This window comes from Chrysemys picta, chromosome 3, assembly GCF_011386835.1.
Source record: "Chrysemys picta bellii isolate R12L10 chromosome 3, ASM1138683v2, whole genome shotgun sequence".
Classification (NCBI taxonomy): domain Eukaryota; kingdom Metazoa; phylum Chordata; order Testudines; family Emydidae; genus Chrysemys; species Chrysemys picta.
In genome coordinates, this window is record NC_088793.1 from 75,199,936 (window position 1) to 75,226,121 (window position 26,186).

Sequence of the window (26,186 nt, forward strand, 5' to 3'; positions counted from 1 at the left end):
TTTAAAAAAAATAACACTCCTTAACTGGGTTACTAGAAGCGTCTTAGATTAGCAACACTGAAAACATGTTAAAAATCTACTGTATTTATCACCATTTAGTCTGCTTTTTTGATTTTTGCAAACCATTAGCCTTGGACAATGCAAATAAACTAGTCAGTTTCATATACTGGTTCTCCAATGGTAGCCCAGTGTTGCGATATTTGTGCTCCACATGCCACAGAGAAATGTGTAAAACCAAACAAAAGTGTTTTGATGAACATGAAACTATTTCTATTAATAATAGGGTTTGTAAAATTTTCATTTACCACAAAAACATAATTTTGGACCTACACTGCCCATCAGTGATCTGTTAAACTGATTTATTGCAAAGCAGTTGATTAAAATAGATATTATTGTTTAAAAAAAAAAGAAATCTAACCATTTTTTATATTGCTGAAGTGCCTATCTCTTTATTATCTGAGCACCAAAAATATCTTTTAGGAATTTGGTCATACATTATGTATGTGTTTTGATTAGATTAGAATTCTCCAGTAACAACTTCAGAGCACTGGGACATGGTAATATGTCCTTTCCTCCTGTATTAGGGAAACAAACATCCTAATCCTACAGTCACATCAGCATGGGTGTACTCTTATGCCCCTATAGAAGGATATTGACTTCTGATTGCTGGATAGGGGCTTTGAGTTTTATATTTAAAGCCAAATTCTGCCAACAGATACTTATGTGTGACTCCCATTGATTTTATGGGGAGCACCACGTCTGTATCCAAGAGCAGAATTTGGCTATAGGAATCACAGTTAACAATTTCTTTTAAAGGGCACAATATGTTGTTATTGATTATACAGAGGTTCTGTTATAAATCTGTGCCCACAGTGATCACAGGATACAGTCTTATTTTGCTTGTGATTTGGGCATCATACTTCTAAACATTGCCTCCTTTTTGTGTTGTGTATGCTTTGCCTAGATTCCTTAGTTGCTCAGGTAGTCTCAGCAGACGCACACTAAAAATATCTGTGGCTTGGCTACTTCAGCGTAAATTGCTAATTGCAGGAGGGCAAGTCTGAAACACAAACAGTTAAAGAGGAAGAATGTGTTAGCATTCTTTAAATGAGCTCTGCTTCATGTTTGTACACACATGCTCTTTTTAAAAATTCTGCTGGCATATTGTTTACGGTGGGTACTGGAAAACATCACATCTGCTTGCATCTTGCACAGAATCTCAATAACTCTATCATTCAGCAGTAGTGCTTGTTTCTGTGGTAGGCCTTTGTGGAGAGTCGATAATGCCTGCCATCTGCCACAGAGCACACAGCTACCTGCCAACAAGCAGGCTGCGGTGACCTCTGCTTCCCCACCACTGATTAGTATTCACACGCTGGCTTATTAGGAATGACCCCACCAGGCCCCTCTGTTTCTTTGCCTTTGCAGTGCTTGGCGGCTCACCTGGCAGGCACTGCAGTGGAGGAAGCTAAAGATATAATCAGGGGATGCAGGCAGGCTTTGCAAAGCAGATGGTGTCTATAGTCTTGTGTCAAGGGACTGGACTGCTAATGCAAAAATTAATTCCTAATATTCAAATATTATATATTGTAATGTATAGCTATATACTGTGGAGGCCACTGTCAGAGGCTATTGAGTTATCAAGTTACAGGGTATTTAATATAAGAAATTACCCCACAGACTAATTGTTGTAGCTTCTCCCACTACTAAATTAGACTTTTTGTAGCAGGTTGTTTGACTGTTAAAGGTAGCTGGAGCAGTTATTTTCTGACTCTTAAAGTTTCATGTCTTTTTACCCCTAAAAAAGTAGTAAAACTCCTGCAGTGCCTCCTTCCTGGTTAATACATATTCAAAAACATTTTTCTTATATAAATGATTAAATCAAAATATGGAGGGATAAAGAAAACAAAACGGAATGCACGAATACTTTGGTAAGATGCTATGAGATTTTTTTTTCCCCGTTCCTTTGCTTCCTAAAGATAAAAACCAAATAAGTTTCTGAATGAAGGGCGGGGAAAAAAACCCTCTTCTAGCCCTGATATAGCTTACTGTTCCAGTTTTCAATGCTATATGCAGAGGAGAGATCTAATACTTTCTTACTGAAACACGTCCGCACCGCTTTTTTTTTAATAGTGACATGAGAGAGCAACATCTGAAACCTTTAGTCTTTCAGAAATTTTATCATGACTCTTTCAGCACAGATACAATATAATATTAAATAAGTGTAACAGATGAAAATTATAATTGTAATCTACACTCTTGCTTGGAATCTATCCCTTGATTAAAATCTGTCCATGAGTAATTCAGATTTACCATATGTCATGAAATAAGATGTTTTCAATATATTCTAAAATAAAGGATAAAGGGAGATAAGATGAAAAAAGTTAATGTTTTGGGGGATGGTGGAAATACTATGTTGTGTCCATGAGAGAAAAGTCCCTGGCTCACCTGTGCTCCTGTTGTATCACCATTTTCATGGTTCCGTTACACTTAAGAAATCAACATTTGGTTGTGTCCTCCATCTGTCCTCTTATCCTATCAAACCAACAATGCCTGAAGTATAACCAAAGACAACATTTACCACACGGCTACATTCTAAAGAAGTGGAAAAAACCTCTGAATTCTCCCAAAAGATAAATATTAAAATACAGAGCTACAAAGATTGCCAGCTATGGTGTGGGTGTCCAATCAGTTGACCTGCTGTTCTAAGTAACATTCAAATTTAGCAATATATTTACGCAAGAGGGATATATGACACTCGTAGCACTTGCAAGTCTCCAATGACTGCTGAGCCTAAGACCAGTTTTTCTTTGTTTACATTTCTAGAATAAGTGGATAAGCCGAAGCCCCATGTTACAGAGGAGAGTGTACCATTCCATGGCTGCTGTCCAAAGGAGACTTTATGTTTTAGGCGGGAATGATTTGGACTACAATAATGATCGGATTCTTGTACGCCACATAGACTCTTATAACATAGACACTGACCAATGGACGCGCTGCAGCTTCAACATGTTGACAGGCAAGTCTTTTTCATGAAATGTACAATGAAAGCAATGTTGTGGGAGTTTTTTTGTTTTGTTTTATTTTATGAGCCTAATTCTCCTCCCTTACAGCACTTTTACAAGGGTGGACCTCCACTGACTTCAATGGAATCACGCCTGATTTAGGAACCAATGCAGAGCACATTGATGTCAACAGGAGTCTTTCCCTTGCTGCTCTAAGAGAGAAGAGAATCAGGCACAAAACATTTAAGAAGAGTGTTCTTTTGGAGCATTGCAGGCTACATTTTCAAAACAATGCAACTAAAAGGAGTTTAGTTAAACAGTCAAAATAATAAAATGATTAAATCTTATTTCCCTTTTCACTAGGTGCTTAATTGCACCAATGGAAATATCTCACTTTTTTGAGTACACAAAGGCAATTCAACTATTCCTTGCACTCCTTGAAAATGCAGTTTTATAGGGTCTGCTGCTGGTGGTGGTGTTCAGAGTATTTTTGGAGATGCATAAATGTCCCATACTTATTACTACACAATAGTGTCTTAACAGGATGCCAGAAAGGAGTTTATTTATTAGAACTAAATCCAATCAGAGATGAGTAGATTAGCATTGACAGACGTTGGATTTGAAAACTTCCTCGTGAGTAGCTTGAGGGATCATTGCAGTAACAGCTACCAAAGCAGCGCACCTCATTTACCTGTGCTACACACATTACCAAGCATCATGATTGTCTGATGTGCCTCTCAGATATACTATTGACTATAAGCAGCGAGGAGAGACAGCCAACATTATGCCAGGAAAGTAATGTGTCCCAGGAGTAAACCAGTGGCAGCTGCCTTGGGAGCCGCATTAAAAGAGGCATCTCCAGAACCATACTGCAGGAATGCTGAGATCATTCCATCATTGGCCTGACTTGAACAACTGTTCCTTCAGATGCAGAGTTTCTGGTCGCCCAAATGCTGGTTCTTGTGGCTGCTCAATCAGCTGTAAGAGTCCTAGGATCTTGCTCGGTTGTTGCTCAGAATCCTTTGTATAGGTACCACAACAATTTCCTTGATGCAGCCCGACAAAGGATTCTGGAGCTAAAGGCTGAGCAGCAGCGAGAACAGGGAGTTTGCTCAGCTGGTTAAGTTGGGGGAAGGGAGTAATACACAGTGGTCACCAAATCCCATCTTCAGTTAGGTTGCTTTAAGGGCCAGCTTGATGTCAACAGCATTCTTTAAGTATTACTTTGAGGCTGCTACTTCTGGAAGCAAAGACATAGATAATACACATGTCTGGCTGTTTGGTGGCTGAGTCAGGGAATCAAAATGCCAGACTTAATTGAGTTAATCTATTTCCTATTGATAGATACCTGGAACTGGTAAAACAGGGGAGGGACTAAACTTTGTTTTAAATTAAGTTTCCTTTCCATCCTTCTCTTCCCCCCTCAGTGCTTTTAAAGGTGCAGGGTTGACAGCCTCTGGCAAAGAAACACTTTGTCCTTGCACAGAATAGGCAGCACAACAGGAGCAGTGGCAATGTGGGCTTCCTCACTTTGGATGTGTCTGAGCACCTCTGAAGTCAACGGGATCAGTAGCAGGGCCTGTGCTTCAAACCTGACCTTGAAGGAATGGTTCCAAGGATGAGGGTACTTTTTCCTCTCTGTGCCTTCAGTACTCAGCCTCTCTGTTGAGACTGCCACTAAAGATTCCACTTATAGCTGTGCTTGGTGATGGGACACTGAGTTTTAAAGTGTTTACATTTTTCTAGAATGTCATTAACATGTGCGGATTCCTTAAACAGGCTTTTGCTATTTAAAATAGGATTGAGATTTGTAGAATAACTTCTGCTTTTAGCTATACCCATCTAACCCCGTAGAATTCAAGAGGTCTGCACACATGCCAGTTTGGTTTCATTGGTCTAACAGTGTACCCTGTTAGAGTAGTATGTTTATATTAAACATATGGAATACACGCACAAAACACGTATAGTTGTAGATACATGCACACAAGGCTTATTTCCTACTTCAGAGATGTATTAGTATCTAGTATTTCTTACGCTACTGAAAAGAATGTTTTTAAAATATACTTTTCTTTAATACAGTTTAAACTTTGCAGTCTGTTCCCTATTCAAGTGTTACTAACCTGGCTTGCAGTGTGTGGTTTTTGGCATCATCTCTGTCCTTCAGGATAGCACTCAAATTGCATTCCTGGGGATAGCACATAAGCCCTTCTCTCCACTTTAACTGCCAGAATTGGTAGTTCTGAAACTGACATGTTACAGCAAATCCATGTGCATCTCATGAATGAAATCTCCAACTTTTGATACTAACAGAGTTAATTAAAAGATGCGAGTGCTTTCGATTTCCTCTTTGCTTTAGGTCAGAATGAATCTGGCGTTGCTGTCCACAATGGAAGAATATATTTAGTTGGCGGCTATTCTATTTGGACAAATGAGCCTTTGGCATGTATCCAGGTGAGAGATTTAGGTTCCTTTTGAAGTCTCTTCAAGGGTTTCTGCAAGGGTACTTTTTGCATAGCTGTTATCAAAAAGCAAAATTTATTTGAAGTGGCGAGAGAGCGAGATTAGGGATGATTCTTATGCAGTCACTGAATCTCTAAAACATACCTGGGAAATGTTGTGGATATTAACAGATTTCCAGGTTAGTAATTAGATTTAATACTTTTGCATTACATTTTCTGGGACTATGGACTGGAAAATTCCTCTCTTGACAAGATTTGGGTTAAAAAAAAAAAAAAAGCACTTGCATATTACCAGGTGCCATGACACTTAAAGTGTCTAAATGGAGGGGGAATGTCCTATTAATTTTTCAGCCCTCTCATTTTCCATAAAGAGGCCAGAAATAACCAGTAATTGATCTAGGTCAAAATTTGGGCTGGAACACCGCAACCTGCCTTAGTTGTGCATGTGCTCATTACTTTGCATGTTTAAAAATACTGCTGATAGGTTTGCCATTGGTACTACATTCTCCAGTAAAGTCTTCTGCTGCTCTAGATTCCATCATAACAGCAGCTGCCCTCTTGATCCATGGCTCTTCATAGATCCCCAGAGCTATAAATAATAATAATAATGAAAGTGGAATTATAGAATTACAGAAATATAATGCTGGAAGGAACCTCAGAAGGTCATCTAGGCAGGACCAAGAATACCTAGACCATCCCAGAAAGGTGTTTGTCTAAACTGTTTTTAAAAACCTCCAGTGATGGGGATCCCATCTCTTTTGGAAGCCTATGCCAGTACTTAACTATCCTTATAGCTAGAAAGCTTTCCTAATATCTAACCGAAATCTCCCTTGCTCCAGATTAAACCCATTACTTCTTGTCCTACTTTCAGTGGACATGGAGACACTGATCACCATCCTCTTTGTAACACCCCTTAATTTAAAACTTTGAAGCATTTGAAACTTATTATCAGGACCCTCTCAGTCTTCTTTTCTCAAGACTAAACATGCCCAGTTATTCTAACCCTTTTGTCATTTGTTGCTCTCCTCTTGACTCTCCAAATTGCCCACATCTTTTCTAAAATGTGGCACCCAGAACTGGCACAGTACCCCAGCTGAGGCCTCACCAGTGCTGAGCAGACCAGGACGGTTATTTTCCATGTCTTACACAACATGCCCCATGTCATACTACTCTCCTGTTAATACACCCCAGAATATTCACTTTTTTTCACAACTCTATCACATTGTTGGCTCATCCGATAAACTCCCAGATCCTTTTTTAGAAATATTAATGCTTAGCCAGTTATTCCCCATTTGTATTTATGCATTTGATTTTTCCTTCCAGAGGGTACATCTACACTACAGCGGGGAGTCGGTTTAAGATACGCAAATTCAGCTACGTGAATAGCGTAGCTGAATTCGACGTATTACAGCCGACTTACCCCGTTGTGAGGACGGCGGCAAAATTGACTTCTGCCGCTTTTTGTCGGCGGCGCTTACTACCACCTCCGCTGGTGGAGTTAGAGCGCCAATTCGGGGATCGATTGTCGCGTCCCGACGGGACGCGATAAATCGATCCCCGAGAGGTCGATTTCTACCCGCCGATTCAGGCGGGTAGTATAGACCAGCCCTAAGTGTAGTAGTTTGAACTCGCCTTTATTGAATTTCATCTTGTTGATTTTGGACCAATTATCCAATTTATAAAGATCATTTTGAATTCTAATACTGTCTGCCAACCCTCCCAGCCTGGTGTTATCCACAAATTTTATAAGTGTACTCTCCATTCCATTATCCAAGTCATTAATGAAAATATTAAATAGTACCACACCCAGGACAAGCCCCTGTGGGACTCCACTAAATATATCCTCACAGTTTGACAGTGAACCATTGTTAATTACTCTTTTAGTACATTCTGTCTACCAGTTTTGCACCCACCTTATAGTAATTTCATCTAGACCACAATTCTCTACTTACGAGAATGTCAGGTTGGACTGTGTCAAAATCAAAATACATAATGTCTACAACATCCTGGCCCATACGCCAATAACTCTGTCAAAGAATGAAAGTAGATTGGACTGGCATAATTTGTTTTTCACAAATCCATGTTGGCCATTACTTATCACCTTATTATCCTCTAGATGCTTACACATTGATTGTTTAATAATTGCTAATTGCAGGAGGGCAAGTCTGAAACACAAACAGTTAAAGAGGAAGAATGTGTTAGCATTCTTTAAATGAGGTCTGCTTCATGTTTGTACACACATGCTCTTTTTAAAAATTCTTCAACCTGTTCTTTCCCTATTTTGGCTTGTATTCCTTTCACCTTGTTAATTTTAATTGTGTTGAGTATCCAATCACGATTATCTTTTAAGAAAGACTGAAACTAAACAGATATTAAACACCTCCACCTTCTTGAGGTCATCTGTTAATAGTTCTCCTATGCTAAGTAGTGGAACTACATTTTCCTTCATCCATAGAAACTCTTCTTATTACCTTTGATGTCCCGTGTTAGGTGTAACTTATTTTGTTTCTTAGCCTTTCTGATTTTGTCCCTACATGCGTGTGCTATTGTTTTGGACCGCTCCTTAGCAATTTGTCCCCGTTTCCACTTTTTGTAGGATTCCTTTTTAATCTGCAGATCATTAAAGAGCTTGTATCAGCATCTTACTATTCTTCCTATCTTTCCTTCTCCTCAGAATAGTTTGCTGTTGCACCTTTAATATTGTCTCTGAGAAACTGCCAGTTCTCCTAAACAACTTGTTCCCTTACATTTTCTTCCCATATATTTCCCTATCAGTTTTAAGTTTGGTGAAGTCCAATGTCCAATATCTTTATTCTACTGCTCTCACGCCTTCCTTTCCTTAGAATCATTAAATCTGTAATTGCATGATTACTTTCATCCAAATTGCCTTCCACCTTCAGATTTGCCTCAATTCCTCCGTTATCCAGAATCAAATCTAAAATGGTTTTCACCTTGTTATTTTCTTCATCTTCGGAAACAATACTGTCCCTAATACATTTGAAGAACTTATTGGACATATTGTTTTGCCATACTACTTTTCCAATAGATGGCTGGATAGTTAAAAATCCCACATTACTACCAGGTCTTGTTTTGGATATTTGTTATTTTTACTAGAAATTCCTTATCCACCTCTGCCTATTCCTGATAGTAGACTCCTACATGATGTTGCCCCCCTGGTTTCCCCCCCCCCACACACACACACTTTTATCTTCACCCAGACATTCAACTGGTCTGCCAGTCACCTCCTTCTGGACCTTAGAACAAGTGTGTATATTCTTGATGTATAATGCAACACCTCCTCCCTTTTCCCCCTGCCTGTCCTCTGTGAACAAGCTATACCCCTTTATACCAGTGTTCTAGTCACACGATTTATCCCACCAAGTTTCAGTGATGCCACTTAAGATGTAATTTCTTTGTACTAATATTTCCAGGTCTTCCCCATATTCCTTGTACTGGTGTATAGACATCTAAAATGTGGAGCAGTTCCCCCACTGTTTTCTTTCTTGTTGCTTCTATGACCCTAATGTAATTTTCTATTGCCTCGCGGAACCGCAGTGCTGTCCTGGGAACCACAGCGCCGAAAGGAGCAGAACGTGGGGCCGCCATTCCCAGGAGCCAGCTCCTCCGGCGCGGCTGTACGGCCCCCAGCCCGCCCACTGGGGCAGGCACCAGGCTCATCAGCAGCTGTCCCTGGTTGCACTCTTGTGTTCAAGTGGCATGCATGCCCCCGACAGGAGATGCAGACAGTTGCGTGGAAGGGATGGAGGTAGAGCTGGGAGCGGGGCTGCGGGCGGTATAGCCACGCTGGAGGAGCTGCTGGCGCTAGCTCCTGGCAGTGGTGGCCCCATGTTCTGCTCCTTTCACCGCTGCAGTTGCACGGATACTGATTTATATCCGCGGATATCCACATACGTGGATATAAATTTGTATCCGCACAGGGCTCTATATATACTTAACTCTGGGCTTTAGGTGAATTATTTTCATTTTTCTGAGTGATGCAGTGCCCCAGTTGTAGAACCATCTGTGATAAGTTGAGTGGGGTAACATATTTAATACTTTATTTAATTTTAAATGGAAAATTAATTCACAATGACTTGGATAGGAACACTGTACAGAACATAAAATGTAACAAACAGCACTATATCAAGTTGGGAAACGTACTAACAAACACACTTGTTTATAATCTGTGGGACCTTTTGAGTATTATTTCATCTCTGTTCAAATACTACTTGATGGCAAGTGAAAATGCATTTCGGGTCCTGCTTTTGAGTGGACATTTCCCCACATCACAGAACCGTCTCAGAACTGGCAGTCTGCCCAAGAGAGACCTGAGCCTAGGAGGAAAAAAATATAACAAATGAGAAAGTGCTTTGGCAGAGCTGTAAGTGTTGACTACATATGCTCTCAGTTGCTGGCACACTGCCTAGCTTTAACCAGCACTATGAGCCCTTCTATTTTCAAATTCAGCATGCTGTTCCCTCTTTCTGAAGAAAAACACTTTTCTCTGTATGTCTTCATTTACTCTGTCATTCAGCCAGCCCTGAGTTCCCTTGCTCCTCTAAATACCAGTTTGACAAATGATTCATATTTTGTAGTAATGGTTTAGCATCTCTGTGCAGAGTTCTACATGTGCAACCATGCAAGTGTACAGCTAGTAAGTGGGATCAAATTTTACTATTTGTTATCAAGTGATGGTTAGGATAAGATTTGGGTGATATGGACATTAATACATCACTTGATCCCTAAATAAAATCCATTGGGCTGAAATTGCCTTTCCTTGGGATTAATAAGTGTATATAATATGTGCCAGCAAATTTGTTTCCTATTTCTTTTGTGATCCTTGAAATATTATTTTCAGCATTTTGGTCCTGCAGGTGCTGGATGTTAGCAAGGAAGGGAAAGAAGAAGTATTCTACGGGCCTACACTTCCTTTTGCTTCTAATGGAATAGCAGCATGCTTCCTTCCAGCTCCCTATTTCACATGCCCCAACCTCCAGACTTTACAAGTGCCTCACCACAGGATTGGCACTATGTGAGAAAAAGAATGCACCATCCATAAAAGCAAAAGGGGGGGGGGGGAGGAAATGCTGCATACAGCAATTTCACTTTTGGATCAATTAAGCATGAACTGCTTCTTTATCTTCTACACATTTGTCTTAAAGTCAAATAACAACAGACAAGCAAATGAACATTTTTTTCACTAAAGGCTCCACACCAGTCTGCAGTTTCTCTCTGGCCCAAATTAGGAACATACACTTCATACTAACCCGTTTGCCATTTTCTCTGGGTGACAACTTATTACCTGCCTCTATTTAAGTTCTTTATACATCTTTGAAAGGCATTCTGAGTGCACTCAGCATTCTGCCTGCCTATTGTTCCTTGGGGTCTTCACATTAAATGGATTGCCGGTGGCACTGTTCAAAGACAATATAATACAATGTTTATAAGCTTAACAAGGACAATATTCTATTATGCTAGGTACCTGTGGCAAAAAAGGATAAATGCATTGACCTTCAGTTCCCAACTTCATCACCACTAAAGTTTTTCATTTAACAAAACTTATTGGAAATTTAGATAGTGTGAAGCATAATAAAGCAAAAAACCAACCCCCCCCCAAATATATTATGGGCATCTACCAAGGAACTGATTTTTTGCATCTCACCTGAAATACAGAAGGACTGAGGTTTCAGTGGCTATTACTGTACAACGCTGTACTGAACCTGCTTGTCAAAGAAATTGATATACAAAATTATCTTTATTTACCAATTTCTACTTTTAAATGTTATCTTCTATCAGACGGTCAATTCTTCCTGACACCTGCAATCTTTTAATGGTTGGAAATAACCTCTTTACTGTATAATTAAAATGCACCATTCACTTAATATTTTTAACAGCCAGTTTGTAAAGGGTTACCATATGTACTATTTACAATTCTCAATGAGCAGTCTCATTTTGTCCAACATATGGTACCACAAATCACTGGCCTCCAGAGGCTAAATCGGTGTATAATAAAGTCAATATTTTATTTATTCTTTCAATTTATAGAGTGTCTCCATGCAATACTCCAGACATATGTACAATTTATAATAATAAAACCAAATCATTATATTCTGGTTTTCTCTGGCTATTGTGACCCCACCCCTTTTTTTGGGATGTTTTTGCCATTTATTTGCATATATGTGACATGGGTGTTTGTAAATATTAACCAAGAAGAATACTATTAAACCTCTTGGTTGATGACCTAAGGGCACAGTGCATTTCTCTGATCTATGTACTTATAGGTCCTGCACCACCATAACATTTGAACAGATCTCAGAACATAGAATTCCTGCTGCTATTCATGGTAATTTCAAGTTCAGAATAGCATCTAGGAATACCCAATGTATTTTTGGAGAGGAGCATTTTGCTCTTAGTCCATTGAGAGCTGTTACTGAGTTAAATAAATTTGATCATACAGATGGTAACTTTTCAGGGCTACTGTTAGTGATAAAAGGAAGTTCCACTTATCCCATCTGATTCTTCTTCTTGGAGTTGTCCTTAGGAAACTTCACCTTTTCAATGTGTCAGCATAGATTTTATATCAAAAATCGTTTTGTCAATTGTCCTAGACAACTTAAATGTAGACTGGGTAGAAGAGATCTAACTGTATATTTGTCACCAGGAATGATTATCTGAGCACTGACAATACTTTCTTTCCATGAAGACTCAGCTGTGAAGAAGTTTAGATCAAGGTATTTCCCCCCCCCCCACACACACACACCAATTGTATGTAAAACTGCATGGCTCATGGGTCTGGAAGGTCACTGAATTTTTGATTTTGCTTTTCTCTGGTCTCCTGCATCCAGAGGCACTTCTTAATTTCTCAATACAGAACAGGAATTCTTGAAAACTTACCCTGACATTAGAAAGTACTCTATAAGGTCTATGCCTTGCTTTGTGTATTTGGGATTCCCAGGACCAAGTTGTTTGTATTTTCCAGTAGCCTCAAGTGTTTTATTGTCTAGGGAGTGTGGCCTAAGTGATCAGAGCAATGGTCTGAGAGTCAGGGCCCCCAGCTTCTTATATCAGTTCTGCATATGAGTGAGTCATAGAATCATAGAATATCAGGGTTGGAAGGGACCTCAGGAGGTCATCTAGTCCAACCCCCCGCTCAAAGCAGGACCAATTCCCAACTAAATCATCCCAGCCAGGGCTTTGTCAAGCCTGACCTTAAAAACCTCTAAGGTAGGTGATTCCACCACCTCCCTAGGTAACCCATTCCAATGCTTCACCACCCTCCTAGTGAAGAAGTTTTTCCTAATATCCAACCTAAACCTCCCCAACTGCAACTTGAGACCATTACTCCTTGTTCTGTCATCAGGTATCACTGAGAACAGTCTAGATCAATCCTCTTTGGAACCCCCTTTCAGGTAGTTGAAAGCAGCTATCAAATCCCCCCTCATTCTTCTGCAGACTAAACAATCCCAGTTCCCTCAGCCTCTCCTCATAAGTCATGTGCTCCAGTCTCATTTTTGTTGCCCTCCGCTGGACTCTTTCCAATTTTTCCACATCCTTCTTGTAGTGTGGGGCCCAAAACTGGACACAGTACTCCAGATGAGGCCTCACCAATGTCGAATAGAGGGGAATGATCACGTCCCTCGATCTGCTGGCAATGCTCCTACTTATACAGCCCAAAATGCCGTTAGCCTTCTTGGCAACAAGGGCACACTGTTGACTCATATCCAGCTTCTCGTCCACTGTAACCCCAAGGACCTTTTCTGCAGAACTGCTACCTAGCCATTCGGTCCGTACTCTGTAGCAGTGCATAGGATTCTTCTGTCCTAAGTGCAGGACTCTGCACTTGTCCTTGTTGAACCTCATCAGGTTTCCTTTGGCCCAATCCTCTAATTTGTCTAGGTCCCTCTGTATCCTATCCCTACCCTCCAGCGTATCTACCACTCCTCCCAGTTTAGTGTCATCTGCAAACTTGCTGAGAGTGCAGTCCACGCCATCCTCCAGCTCATTAATGAAGATATTGAACAAAACCAGCCCCAGGACCGACCCTTGGGGCACTCTGCTTGAAACTGGCTGCCAACTAGACATGGAGCCATTGATCACTAATCAACCTCTAGGCTGATTTTCCCCCATCTGGAAAAGGTGTATATAATACTACCCATTTCACTGGTGTTGGGAGAACTTATTGAAGTTTGTAAAGCACTGAGACAGACAAAAGTTCCCAGGATATTTTCTGCATTTACAACTCAAGTTTTCTTGTTTTGGTATTTTAATTTCTGTAAACCCAAGTCCACTCACCAGTCCCCTGTATGGCCGACTAGCCATAGCTGTGAAGTTATAGTTAAAAGGTTTCTTTCAGAAGGACAGAGGATTACCATTTATTTAACTGGCCATTTATCCATGGCAGCAGGCTGTGTAGAAAGTTTCAAGAACTTGGAGTGGCATTAGTTTCCTTATGCAAAGCTGCACGTGCCGTACAGGTCAAGGACCAACAGACAGGAGAGTATATGGCAAGAAAAAGTTATCACATTTGCTCTGATCTTTCAACACTTTTACTGTTCTGGTTGTCCTCATCAATTGTCTATCCTGGTGAATAGCAGTTTTAAACAGCTGTGCAACTGCATTAAATTAGTTGTATGGTTCCAGAGCCTGAGGACATAGCCTATGCGGCAATTAGTGTCAGGATTCTGCTCTGGCTTCTAATCATCAGACTCCAGCAATCAGAGACATCTTTCATGTTGATCACTTACCTTTTGCATGCTGTGCTATTTGCAGCTTCAGTTATAGAACATGCAGACTTATACCTGACTCCAAGAGAGAGGAATTCTACTTTTCAGTGCCTAAAGTTAGGGAGTACCATTTATCTTTTACCAGGTGAGAGATCATGCAAAGAGGCTCTCCCTGGTGCCAGCGGGGTATACTGTGCTCTCGGGAGGATTGGGGATGAGCAGGTGATGGGTTGGAGAAGGCAGCTTTGACTAGCAGCTGGGGTTCTGTAGGAGTCCTGCTGGCAGAGGCTGTGCAGTGGATGCAATTGAATCAGCACATGTCCCCAACTAGTGCTGCCCATTTCTGAGGCTAGATGGGCTGCAGGATCCTTGGTGTTGGTGGGTGCCTTCCATAGGCCCAGTCTCCACAGAGACTTCAGTGGTGTGAAATTTACCAAATCTTCTGCCAATGCAAATCTTGGAGTGAATCAAACCCAGCATCTGTTCCTGCCAAGTCACCAGTTTTGACACTGCGGTCGAATAGAAGATCTGTCCAACTGCTATTTTTTGACAGAGCCTTAAGTTGTCACTTTACTTTTGGACCAGAAAAGGAAAAGAATGTTTTCCAGATGGCCAGTCTACTCTAGGAGTGAGAAGAAAACAGTGAGAAAGCTGATGGTAACATCATTCGCTTGGGCTTCCAACTGGAGAAAAGAATGTGGAGTAATGGACAAGATCTCAAGCAATAACAACTCACTCAAGCCTCTTCATCATCTTAACAAGGGGAAATAGCGGTAAGACTGAACAATTCAGTAGTGGGTCTATAAATTGTTGGGATAGAGGCCATGTGGGTACTGCAGCCTTATTTTTATTGACTAAATCTGCTAGCATCTTGTAATAGATCTTTGAGCCACAAGATCTTGAGCTGTAATGAAGCGTCTAATACTTGTATCTCTCTCCTGTGGTCTACTTTTTAGGTCACACCCATAAAGAGTAATATTTTCCTTTTATAGAGGACATTTAGTCCCAAAGGATATGGAGGTGTTTTATCAGTTGTACATATAAGCACCACAGCACTGAAATTCAGCCATCTTGTGTGGCTTATCTGATTCCCGAGCATAGTGCTAAGACACTGGTTTGACACAGATGAAAACACAGATAACATCAACTTTACTTTCTACAGCATCTTCATTTTCCCTTGAGCATTTCACATCCAAGCACGGACCAAAGAAATATTGAGATGTTATGGCCCACTTGTCAGTATGACAAAAATGTTGTAGAATATGTATTTTTTTTAAATCCCAGTATATCTATTGTATGCTGTATATTCATGACTTATTAGCTTTCAGGTAGAGTACCTGGACCTGAGATAAAATTACAAAAGTTTGTACTGTTTTGCCTTGAGGTTTGCCTAGAGTTCTTTCCCTCCCCACCCCCACTAATATAGAAATTTAGTACATCAGTTGCAGAATCAGGAAGAAATAGATAATTGAATGTGCACACAAGCAGAAACAACATAGGCAGAATGTGGAACAAATGCAAAAAAAGACGGCATCTGTTTACTGAAAATTAGAACGTAGAATAAATTAAGAGGGCAAGGTTAAAATACTTCCTCTGCAGTCAAGAGTTTGCAGGGAAGGAGGACTTGGCAGGCAGTTTAAGAATGTAGATTATGTAAAGGGATAATATTTTGTTTCTGGGGAAATTACTTAGATTTTTTTCAAAATAATTTTTGAAAGAAAAGGAGAGAATGTCAGTATTCAATGGTATTTTCAGTAGAGATTATCTTCTTATAATGCAAGAACTCAAAAAATTAATATATGACGAAATCAAGATACCTTCTGCAGGAGCGCTGCTTGTCTAAGGCATTATTTAGCAACATCACACTGCTTATACGAAATGGAAGTTGCATCATCTCAATTTTTCTTCATGTCCACACTTCTATAATTCCATAGTGAATTTAAGTTGCTTGTATTTTTTTAATGTATTGAATGTTTGCCCTTCAGCCAATTTCTGACCATTTTTTGATAAAATAAATATGTACCTTTAAGACATATATGTATAAATAATATCAACTGTGAAATATAAGCCTACAGTATGGATGTCTAATTTACAGAACTAGCTGTGCCAGGTTTTGATGCTGCTCGCAGAATTCATCACATGGGCTAAGATGATAATTTTATATTAACCTTTTTACCAAAACAGACATGAGGGAAATCAATTTACAACTGATAAATATGGGGTATTCAGTTGGTACTAGGATAACTTACTTATACAGTGATGTCCTGTTCAAATGTAAGAGGCAAGCTCTTCCAGGAACTACACTATAGGGCTTAACAAGTTGGTCTAGAAAACTTAGTGAATTTTGGTCCCAATCCTGTAACCCCTTTGATGTGGGCAAATTCCTGTACCTGTAACAAGACGATATAGATCAAGATACAGAATGAGGGTCTTTTAGTTAATAGTTGCTTTTCATTTGTGTAGTGGCAGACCACCACCTTCAAAAGGTTTTGTTTTATACATAGCTCAAAGAAGTTTTATGAGACAAAACTCACTTCCTAACCATTCATACTTCTGTGTATTCTACAACAATCTAACTCATCTATGACATACTGACACCACAATGGGTTTTTATCTTCAGTATATTTTTGTAACCATTTCTAACAGAAGGGCTGATTAGATCACATTTTAAATACAGTAGCAGCTAAAAATAATTAAGATAAATTATGACGAAATGTAGTTCCTAAAAAAACCTCCCAACATATCTAATTTTCAGAAGCTACAGAAGAGGGGAAAAAGACGACTGCAGTAATGCCTATTATCCATTTCTTGAGGGAAATATGGCAATTCCATTTAAATGGACAGTTATGGAAGTTTTCATAAATGACAATGTAAGTGGTGTATGTTACTGGAAGCTCATGTTCTGTATAATTACACCAAATACTGTACAGATCTTTATTCTTTGCATGTGTGCACTGCCTTATTCCATCATAAAAGGGTAAAATTTGCTATCTTATGAGCTATTTCATCTTAGGAAATGCCCCCTCACTTCATTTTTTGTCAGTGAAAATGGAAGCGAGGCATAATTTAATATATCTTGTTCTTGCTTTCCACTAACAATACAAAAATGTGAAAATTTTACAAAATAGATGGACATTTCCATGGGAATAATGGAAGTTAGTGTGAATTTTTAACAATGCTTTTTTTCCTTTTCTTATTCTTTTAGATAATCATTTTAGGGTTCCAAAAAAAAGGAATCTGCAGTTTGGCATGGCATATTGGACAGTTGTTCTATACCAAAGTGTGATGGATCAGAGGAGATCAGTATCCTGAATTCAGTAATAGAGGAAATATATTAAAAAGGTATTTTATTTTTATCCAGTTATCAGTGCTGTGTGTCTCAGTGAGGAAAGCCTGCCTCATATATACACACACAGTAACAGTACTGAAGCAGCTATCAGAGTAGAAGATGTATAAATGAGGCTTTTGTTACACTGACAGCAGCACTCCTGCTGATTTTTTTTTTTATGAGGGTGGGGGGAGGGAAATGACATTTAATGAGCCACTGTAGTAGTTTTGAAAACTTTAACAGAAATTTAATATTTGATCAAAATACCATTGAATACTGCAATGATGTGATTACAATCATTGCTGTGGGGATGCTGGTGAATAATGTCATAAATGTCTTAGAAAGACACCAGCTCACATATTCATAAAATGAGCTGGACAAAGCGTACACATATAAGTCTTGCTGAATTCCATTAGCAATCCTAGCTACAGTCTTATTCTCTGGGTTTTCTTCTTGATTATGGAAATAAGTCACAAATGTTATAAAACACCTAAGCGCAATATTGCTTTAACAATGTTCTACAAAACATGGAGACCATTTCTGCTATTATGTTTTTTGGAGCGGCACTGCTCTATTACTATACAAATGAGGATCCCCCAAGGGAAACATGCAAAGGGCCAAATCACAAGGATGGAGCAAAGCTGGCATAAAAGGACTTAGTACTCCATTTTAAAATATTGCAGGGCTGAACAGAATCTACAATCCCTTGCAGGCAGGATGCCTGACGAGCTGGGTAAAACTCCTGCTACCATAAATGGGGAGGAGATACAAATGTGGCCCATTGCTCCCCTTGCATGGGGTTTTGGCTCAGCTGATCCACAAATGCACAAATCAGTTGGGCAGTTCCAGTCCCGCCCAAAATCCCTCTTGCTCTGCAGCTAGCCGCAGAGACTCTCTTGAGATCTTCTCCAGGGAACAGGAAAGGATCTCTACCTTGTTTGCGGTCTCCTCTGCAAATGGCCCCACGTACAACTGATCTGCAGGTGCACAGTGCCTCCCACGATGTGTCTGCAGTAGCTTATAAATGAATGGTTTGTTTAAAAGGAAGTATTTCTGCTTTTAAAGTGTTCAGATGTGTTGTTAAAGGAAGTATAAAAACATTAAATATACTTTCTGTACACTCATGCAATATTCAGTACCTTAAAGGGTCTTTACGGCTACAACATATAACAGACATACACAATAGACGGCTGGTTTTAGACTTACTTTAATTTTCCTTCAGCAGCCTTTCTCCTAGTGAAATATTTGGGTGGAGTGTTTTGAGGTATACTAGACAAGCCACCCTACCCCATAATACTCTGCAAAAGCCTTGCTCTCTTTATTAGCAAGGCTGTCAGTCAGTCACATCTGTCCCTGTCCACACCAAATAATTAAACTATACCAGATTGCCTGCTTGACAGTAGTTAAGTGATATCATGCAAAATGCTTTATTTCTGTTTGCATTCACTTTTTGACAGAAAAGAACAATAGTTTCCAAACTGTTTAAATTAGTGTCTCATGCACCAAGAGCTATGTCACATTTTCATAAAGTATTGTTGCTTTTTTAGAACCTTTACAGACAGTATCCACTCTACCTTTAAAAACCTCACTGAGCACACCATTAAATAATTTGTTACAATACCTACTCTACCTATTCTTTAAAAGTCAAAGGGTTTACTTTCAGGAAGTAATACTACAGTAAGACATCTGTTCTGCTACCTACTGTGTGATAAAACTCAGATTTCGTAGGCATCTCTATTAATCTCATTTGGAGAGTTTTCTTGAAGGGAAAAAAAAAAAGCTTTTTAGAAGCACAAGCCTCTTGAGATGAATAAGACTCCTTCCAGGTGCAGAAGCTTACAACACAAGTTCAATAAGTCACTTTCATAATGAAAAGAACCTCCATGTTCTGCACTATTAAGTAGCCTAAAGAGGCTTTTAGTTACTACATTATCTGACGTAACAATAGCTGATTTAGGGAAAAGATTATCTGTTTCTACTTGATAGGAGCACTGTAACAAAACAGATGCTGCTCCGAACAAGATTGTAGGGACATTTCTGAAGCTGTAGTTGTTACACAAAAATAGTCTCTCCTCCTCCCCCATTAACTCTGTAAAGTTAAGGCTGAATAACTTTAAAAATAGATAACCAATTCAATGGTGTTGTCAGAAGGTACTCCCATGCCACAGGAATAACTCTTAGGAACTCATGTTAATGAGTCAAGTGAAAGATGTGAATTCTACAGAATCTTAACTTTAATTTAAGGAACTTTTATTTTATTTAGAGAGAAGTTATGACGGACTAGAGAAAGGATCAAGGACACAGTGAGATGTTTGAGAAATCCATCTAGCCAGACTCACCCAATGTTTAACACAGTCTGAACTAACTAAAGATTTTGAAATCAGTTCTTCTAAATGCATCAGCCTTCTCGCTCTCACCCTTTATCCTTCGTCTAAGTTAATGAAATTCACATCAAATTTTGTGGATTTAACTAGATTTTTAATTTAGTTCGTTTTAAATCCAGGATAAGAGGGAGAATAGGAAATTACCACTTCAGTCAGAATGGGAGATCTCCTTGATATTCAGGAACCTGAGACTGACTTGCTTGCTCGCTCCCTCCCTCCCCCCAGGACAACAGAGATGAGGAACCTGAAAGACCCAAAAGGTTTCAATACAAGAGCAAGGTTAGGACACCTGTCTCTATTCTGTGCAACACATACATAAGCCTTTCTATTAACGTAAGATAGCCTAACCCTGACCCAGCTTTTGGTGAAGACATTGCATTCACTGAGCTCAGCATATGGACATGAAGTGCCTTTGTGTGCTCAGTATGAAAGCCTGCTGCCTGACCCCCAGAGTTCTACACATCACACTTATTTCTGATCTACAAAACACTTTCCCATTAAAAATTTAGAAATTAAAATTTTGTTCAAAACACACGTCAATGGGACTTGCGCTAAGTCACTTAGGCTCTACTGAAAATCCCACACATTGTCTTGTGTCTTCTTGTGAATTTTAGATGAATGTTTCTAATATTTAATGAATTTGCAATCTCTTTCAGTCATCAATTGAAAGACAAAATATTTGAATTACTCTTCATATTTCTGGCAATAGTCAAACGCTACCAATGCTATTGGAAAAACAGCGTAACTTTTTAAAAGCATTAAATAGATTCTATCTGTAAAGAAAAACAACTTAGATAGTGCATTACAATAACAGTACAGGCAGTAACAGAGTGCAAACATTTCAGGGGGAAAGAATTAATCACCAATACATCGTTAACTTGTCTCATTTTCCAGTTTTAGTATCTCATTTTGACCAGTTGCTGTAAGGCGAGATAACAGTCTTTTGTAGGCTTCTCTGTTAAAAACAAAAGCATATAATATGTTAGTTAAACAATTTCATAGGACTGAAGAGTAAAAAAAATAGTTTTCATGCAAGCTTTTCACGTAACATGAGGTAAAACTAGAACTTTTTCCTTCCTCACTTCTGCAATTGCTTTGTTTACTATGAATTTTTAGCGAAGTTTGGCTGAGGGGCAAACAAGGATCGAATGGCATGGCACCTAAGAATATAAGAGCGGCCATACTGGCTCAGACCAATGGTCCATCTAGCCCAGTATCCTGTCTTCCGAAAGTGGCCAATGCCAGGTGCTTCAGAGGGAATGAACACAACAGGTAATCATCAAGTGATCCATTCCCTGTCACCCATTCCCAGCTTCTGGCAAACAGAGGCTAGGGACACCATCCCTGCCCATCCTGGCTAATAGCCATTGATGGACCTATCCTCCATGAATGTATCTAGTTCTTTTTTGAACCCTGTTATAGTCTTGGCCTTCACAACATCCTCTGGCAAAGAGTTCCACAGGTTAACTGTGCATTGTGTGAAGAAATACTTTCTTTAGTTTGTTTGGCACATAGATCTTGAAGATATTCCATTTACTAAGTAAACTTTCCTCCTAAGCTAGACACTTCTTTATTTTAAATTGTGTATTTACTTGTCTAGCTGAGGCTCAAAACCAAAATCATGTACAGAGCTCACTGTGTTACCACATATTCAATTTTTGTTTAGGATATTTTGTATGTAGTTCATGGAGTGGTGGTTCCAAAACGGCACACTATGACAGGTTGCTACAATGGGCTTAGAAAGAAGGTTAAAGATATCACCATATCATTAGTTAATTATCCATGAAGACATTTATGTAAAGAACAGATATGAAATATTTCTATATTTTTCTTCACAAAATATCCTTCTCAGTCATTTCAATTCTACAAATAGGTTGCATATATTTGCTGTGATTTTCATGTTAAACCATAACATTTGATAGTGTCATTACCAGTGTAATTTCTTGGCATTGGTTCTGATTTACATGGGATCTGAACTTTAAGAAATATAGTAAGCATACATAGAATAATGCAAAATTATATACATAGATATTTATGCTTAGAGGATCTAGATTTGAGAAAAAGCTTTTTACTAGGATGACTGTATTTTCATTGTTCATGGATAAGGCTACGGTTATGTCATGGAAGTCACGGAATTTGTGACTTCCAGTGACCTTTGTCACATTGAGGGCCCTCTCAGCTGACCAGCCGCCCTGTAGTGTAAAAAACTGCTATCTGACTGAATGTGCTACTTAGAGTGTACTACGCATGCTCAGTAACATCTGCTGAAGCCAGCAGCAGGGGACTCCTGCAGCAGCCCAACTTCCATAGGCTGCTGCCAGTGCTGGTGGGGACCCCTGAGCTCCCCAGCTGCCACTGTGAGCAGCCGGTGTCATCCACCCCCCTCTCCTCTCTCCGGGCCGCAGGCAGAGGGGATACCAGAACTGCTCAGCGGCCACTGGAAGGAGCCCCCAAACAGCTCCCCAGCCACCGTCGCTGGCAGGGAGACCCTGCAGCTTCCAGCTGCTGCAGGCAGGGGAAGGGTGCTAGACCCTCCTCCCTTCCCATTTTGTCAGGAATGTGTTTTGAGTAAAGTCAGGGACAGGTCACGGCCTGTGACCTGTCCATGACTTTTACTAAAAATATCCATGACAAAATCATAGCCTTATTCATGGATCGCCTTAAAGGGGTGGACAGGGAAGCAGTTTAATAATTCATTTAATAAAGTTTTTACGCATTTATAGAGAAAACATTGTGGAGAACATTAACACCAGATCTTAGAGTATATATTATGAGGTTATTACTAAAGAAAACTTGACAGTTTGGTAATCCCCTAGTATATTCTTGGGGAAGTTCAAACAAACTGTCTTTTTACGCTCTGTTAGCAAATGGATGAGCTTTGCTTTATTGACAGTATAAAAAATGTTATATAAAAGTGTCTACAGACTACATGATCAAAAGGAAAAACTGAGGGAATTTGAAAATCCTTCTATGAATAGTGGAATAGCAAGCAGTCTAACACAGCATGTACTTATTTAAAATAGAAGCAACTATTTTTTCGTGGAGGGTAAGAGGGGCTTTAAAGAGAAACTGAATAAAAAGCAGGGCATATTTTATTTTATATTTAACTCCTTTCATTTGTACTCTGTTGAAAATGAAACTTGTCGCATGGACAATGACTGAAAAATATGCTTAGACACTGTACATATTTTATGAGTTGGAGTTTGTATGACTGTATAAAATACAAAATGAATAGAATATTTATAACCCCAAATCCTGCAAAGAGTTACACACTTGCTTAACTTTACACATTGTGGGTAAATCCAGACCCCACTGAAGTCAATGGCAAAACTTACAAAGGCTTCAGTGGAGCCAGGATTTCACCCATTCAGTAGCCCTAGCCCCACTCAACAAGGAACTTAAGCAACAACATAATTTTAAGCACTTCTAGAGACTAAGACTACATCTACACTACAGCACTTGCAGCTGTGTCACTGTAACGCTTGTGGTGGAGATGCTCTCCTGTCGGCTAAACTCCTGCCTCCACGAGAAGTGGTAGCTATGTTGGCGGGAGAAGCTCCCCCAGGCTTCTCCCACAGACATAGCATTGTCCATACGTGCACTTAGGTCAGTATAATTTACGGCACTCAGGGATGTGGGTTATTCACACCTCTTAGTGACGTTAGTTACAGTCATATGCCTAAATACCCAGCTGAATAGGAAACACCAATAGAAAATTTACATATTTGATCCTTAGCTAGATCAAAAATCAATAAATGTAAGAATAATTAGGACCTATGAGAGTTAATATTCTACATGGTTAAACACTGTACTCATGTTGGAACAAACATTACACATTTTAATGTGCATATTACTCAATTAAAAAAAAACTCCTGACTTTCTGTATTTTTCCTCCCTTTAAATTTTAACCTCCATCCCTCTCCTTTCTGTATCAAGGGAATGAAAAGGAACACATTACCTTATTACAGAAAAGTACTGCTCCCCCATTATGTTATTCTTACTTTGGTAGAAAAAAAAAATCTGAACACCAATCTCTTACTAGTGCTTAGGACCACAGCATGCATTCTATTTTCTTGACTTATAAAAGTGAGACAAATTATACTTTTATGCATGAGAAGATGGAATCGTTCCTCCTCATTTAGAATCCTCTAAGTGAGCATCTTCCTTAATATATGTATCCTGCATGACTGTATCCACTCTACAAGACTGATTTCTTGACCCTTTCTCTCATGCTCCACTGGGAAATCATACATTACTGGTGAAGTTCTGGTTCATTGTAAAGTATATTTTGGTATCCTCTTTTTGTTTTAATTTTAGTATTTTCAGTTTATATTATATAAAATTAAAATGACTCTGAGGAAAGGATTTTTTGAAAGCTCTGAAATCACCAGCTTTTATTTTTTTTATTTTATACTGTGTACAAAAACCCTTAAAATTAATCCCTGGATATTTCTTATGCCAAGCCCGAATCAGATATTTACACTAAAATTGCAGTATAAATCCTTAAAAATAGGGCTTTATAGCACAATCAAACTAAGGAACTAAATCAATTGTAAGCTCTTTGGAGCAGGGACTGACTTTCTGTTTTGTGTTTGTATCGAATGTAGCATAAAGAGGTCCTGGTCCATGAGTGGGCTCCTAAGTGCTAATGTAATATAAATAACCATTATTTATTTATATGGAAGCCAGCAGGCTCTGCATTAAATTACTGTGTGTGTTTTTGTAAGCTTGGTGTCAAAACATCTGAGAGAGCATTTCACAATTCTAAGTTATCTGTATGTGCTAAATTTCTAAAAAAAGGTAAATTTCTGGCTGAATGTACTTACACATCAGTTACACAAAATCTATGCTGCAGTCTAAAGTTGCCATCCATCAAGAGAATACACCTCTGTTGTTCACTGACAAAAAGCAATAATAATACAAAATGTACCTTTGTGCAGTGTTTCTGCCAAGCCCTTGTTTGTGCTCTGAATCCTTCAGGGACTGTGTGATTGTTGGAATCAGACTGATAACTAGGGGCTGATCCAAGACTGCCACTACTTCTAGGATGCTGTAAACCTGATGATCATATACTGTGGTATAGTCCTGGATAAATTGCCTGAAGGAGAAACAGGGGCACTTCATGCAAGGTCAAAACTAGATATAGAGAATGTGCAAAGGAACAACCACCAAAAGAGTCTGATCAGCAGAACCATCTTGAATGCTTGGAAGTTTTCATTTTATACAAAAAAGAAGAACAGGAGTACTTGTGGCACCTTAGAGACTAACGAATTTATTAGAGCATAAGCTTTCGTGGACTACAGCCCACTTCTCTGTATCTGTACGAGTTTTTTCATGAGGTTGATGGATTTCCATTCCATACGGCTAAATGCAGTGCCTTGCATAATGACAGGTTTCAGAGTAGCAGCCGTGTTAGTCTGTATCCGCAAAAAGAAGAACAGGAGTACTTGTGGCACCTTAGAGACTAACAAATTTATTAGAGCACGAAAGCTTATGCTTCTTTTCTTCTTTTTGCGGATACAGACTAACACGGCTGCTACTCTGAAACCTGTCATTTTATACAAAAGACTTTAGGGGCTGCATTTTTAAAGGCTAATGCTACAGGATCAACATGTACATGCACACATTTTTACCAGTGAAACTTAAAGCCCGGAGATCCTGCAAGCTGGTCTATGTGGGCTGACCCCTTCGTCCAGGGCACTCTGCCCTGAAGCAGGCGTCTTCTTGCGTGGAGGAGCTTGCAGGATCAGGGCTTAAATATAGATATATATATAATAGTCAGAATGGTGAGGTGAGGACATGCAAAATCGGACATAAAATGCCCCCTGAAAAAGTTGCTTTTTGTAGCGTGTGGGCAGACTGGTGTTCCAGCAGAGAGCCCTATTGATTTCAATGGGACTGTCCACCCAGCTGTCAACCTGCACACTATACAATACAGGATCAGGGTCTATGTCTGCAAAATTTCTTTGGGCACTGTGCTCATGCAGTTTGTTCACTGTATATGCATGGGGAGTGAGATTCATGGGCAATACAATCCTGTCAAGTTTGGTAAAAAGCTCAATTTTCATGGTGAAAAATCTGAATGTCACAAATTCGGAATTTCAATAATAAAAAATGTAAAAGCAAAAAAAAGAGTCAGATGTGCCTTTCAATTTAGGAATATACACTTTGGCAATTTGGCCTCTGACATCATGCTTCACCATTCGCCCAAGGAGTTTCTCCCATTATGGTTGCAATACATCCCTCTGTTGTTTATCTTTCAAAACAGTATGGAATCCACAGGAAAA

At 39.4% G+C, this 26,186-nt stretch overlaps 2 protein-coding genes across 20 annotated transcripts in view; one reads left to right on the top strand and one right to left on the bottom strand.

Annotated features, from left to right (window-relative positions):
* The window catches only part of KLHL32 (kelch like family member 32), a 194,421-nt gene that overhangs the window by 165,895 nt on the left and 2,340 nt on the right, over window positions 1-26,186 (top strand). For 7 of the 18 annotated variants that reach the window (XM_008164869.4, XM_024102443.3, XM_042857605.2 and 4 more), the window contains 4 exons: window positions 2,827-3,019; window positions 5,362-5,456; window positions 14,773-14,960; window positions 16,943-17,057. In XM_008164869.4, the coding sequence (XP_008163091.2) occupies window positions 2,827-3,019; window positions 5,362-5,456; window positions 14,773-14,958 (474 nt within the window). In that variant the 3' untranslated portion in view covers window positions 14,959-14,960; window positions 16,943-17,057. Of the gene's footprint in view, window positions 1-2,826; window positions 3,020-3,113; window positions 5,457-10,322; window positions 11,592-14,740; window positions 14,961-16,942; window positions 17,058-17,392; window positions 17,530-21,015; window positions 21,172-26,186 lie in introns of those variants that run through there. The other 11 variants (XR_010599549.1, XR_010599551.1, XM_042857606.2 and 8 more) reach the window with 7 other exon arrangements.
* Window positions 18,919-26,186, bottom strand: part of MMS22L (MMS22 like, DNA repair protein) — a 142,186-nt gene continuing 134,918 nt past the window's right edge. For both annotated transcript variants that reach the window (XM_005301141.4, XM_065588224.1), the window contains exons 24-25: window positions 24,830-24,997; window positions 18,919-20,854 (exon numbers count right to left, since the gene is read on the bottom strand). In XM_005301141.4, coding sequence (XP_005301198.2) covers window positions 20,773-20,854; window positions 24,830-24,997 — 250 coding nt within the window. In that variant the 3' untranslated portion in view covers window positions 18,919-20,772. The remainder of the gene's footprint in view (window positions 20,855-24,829; window positions 24,998-26,186) is intronic.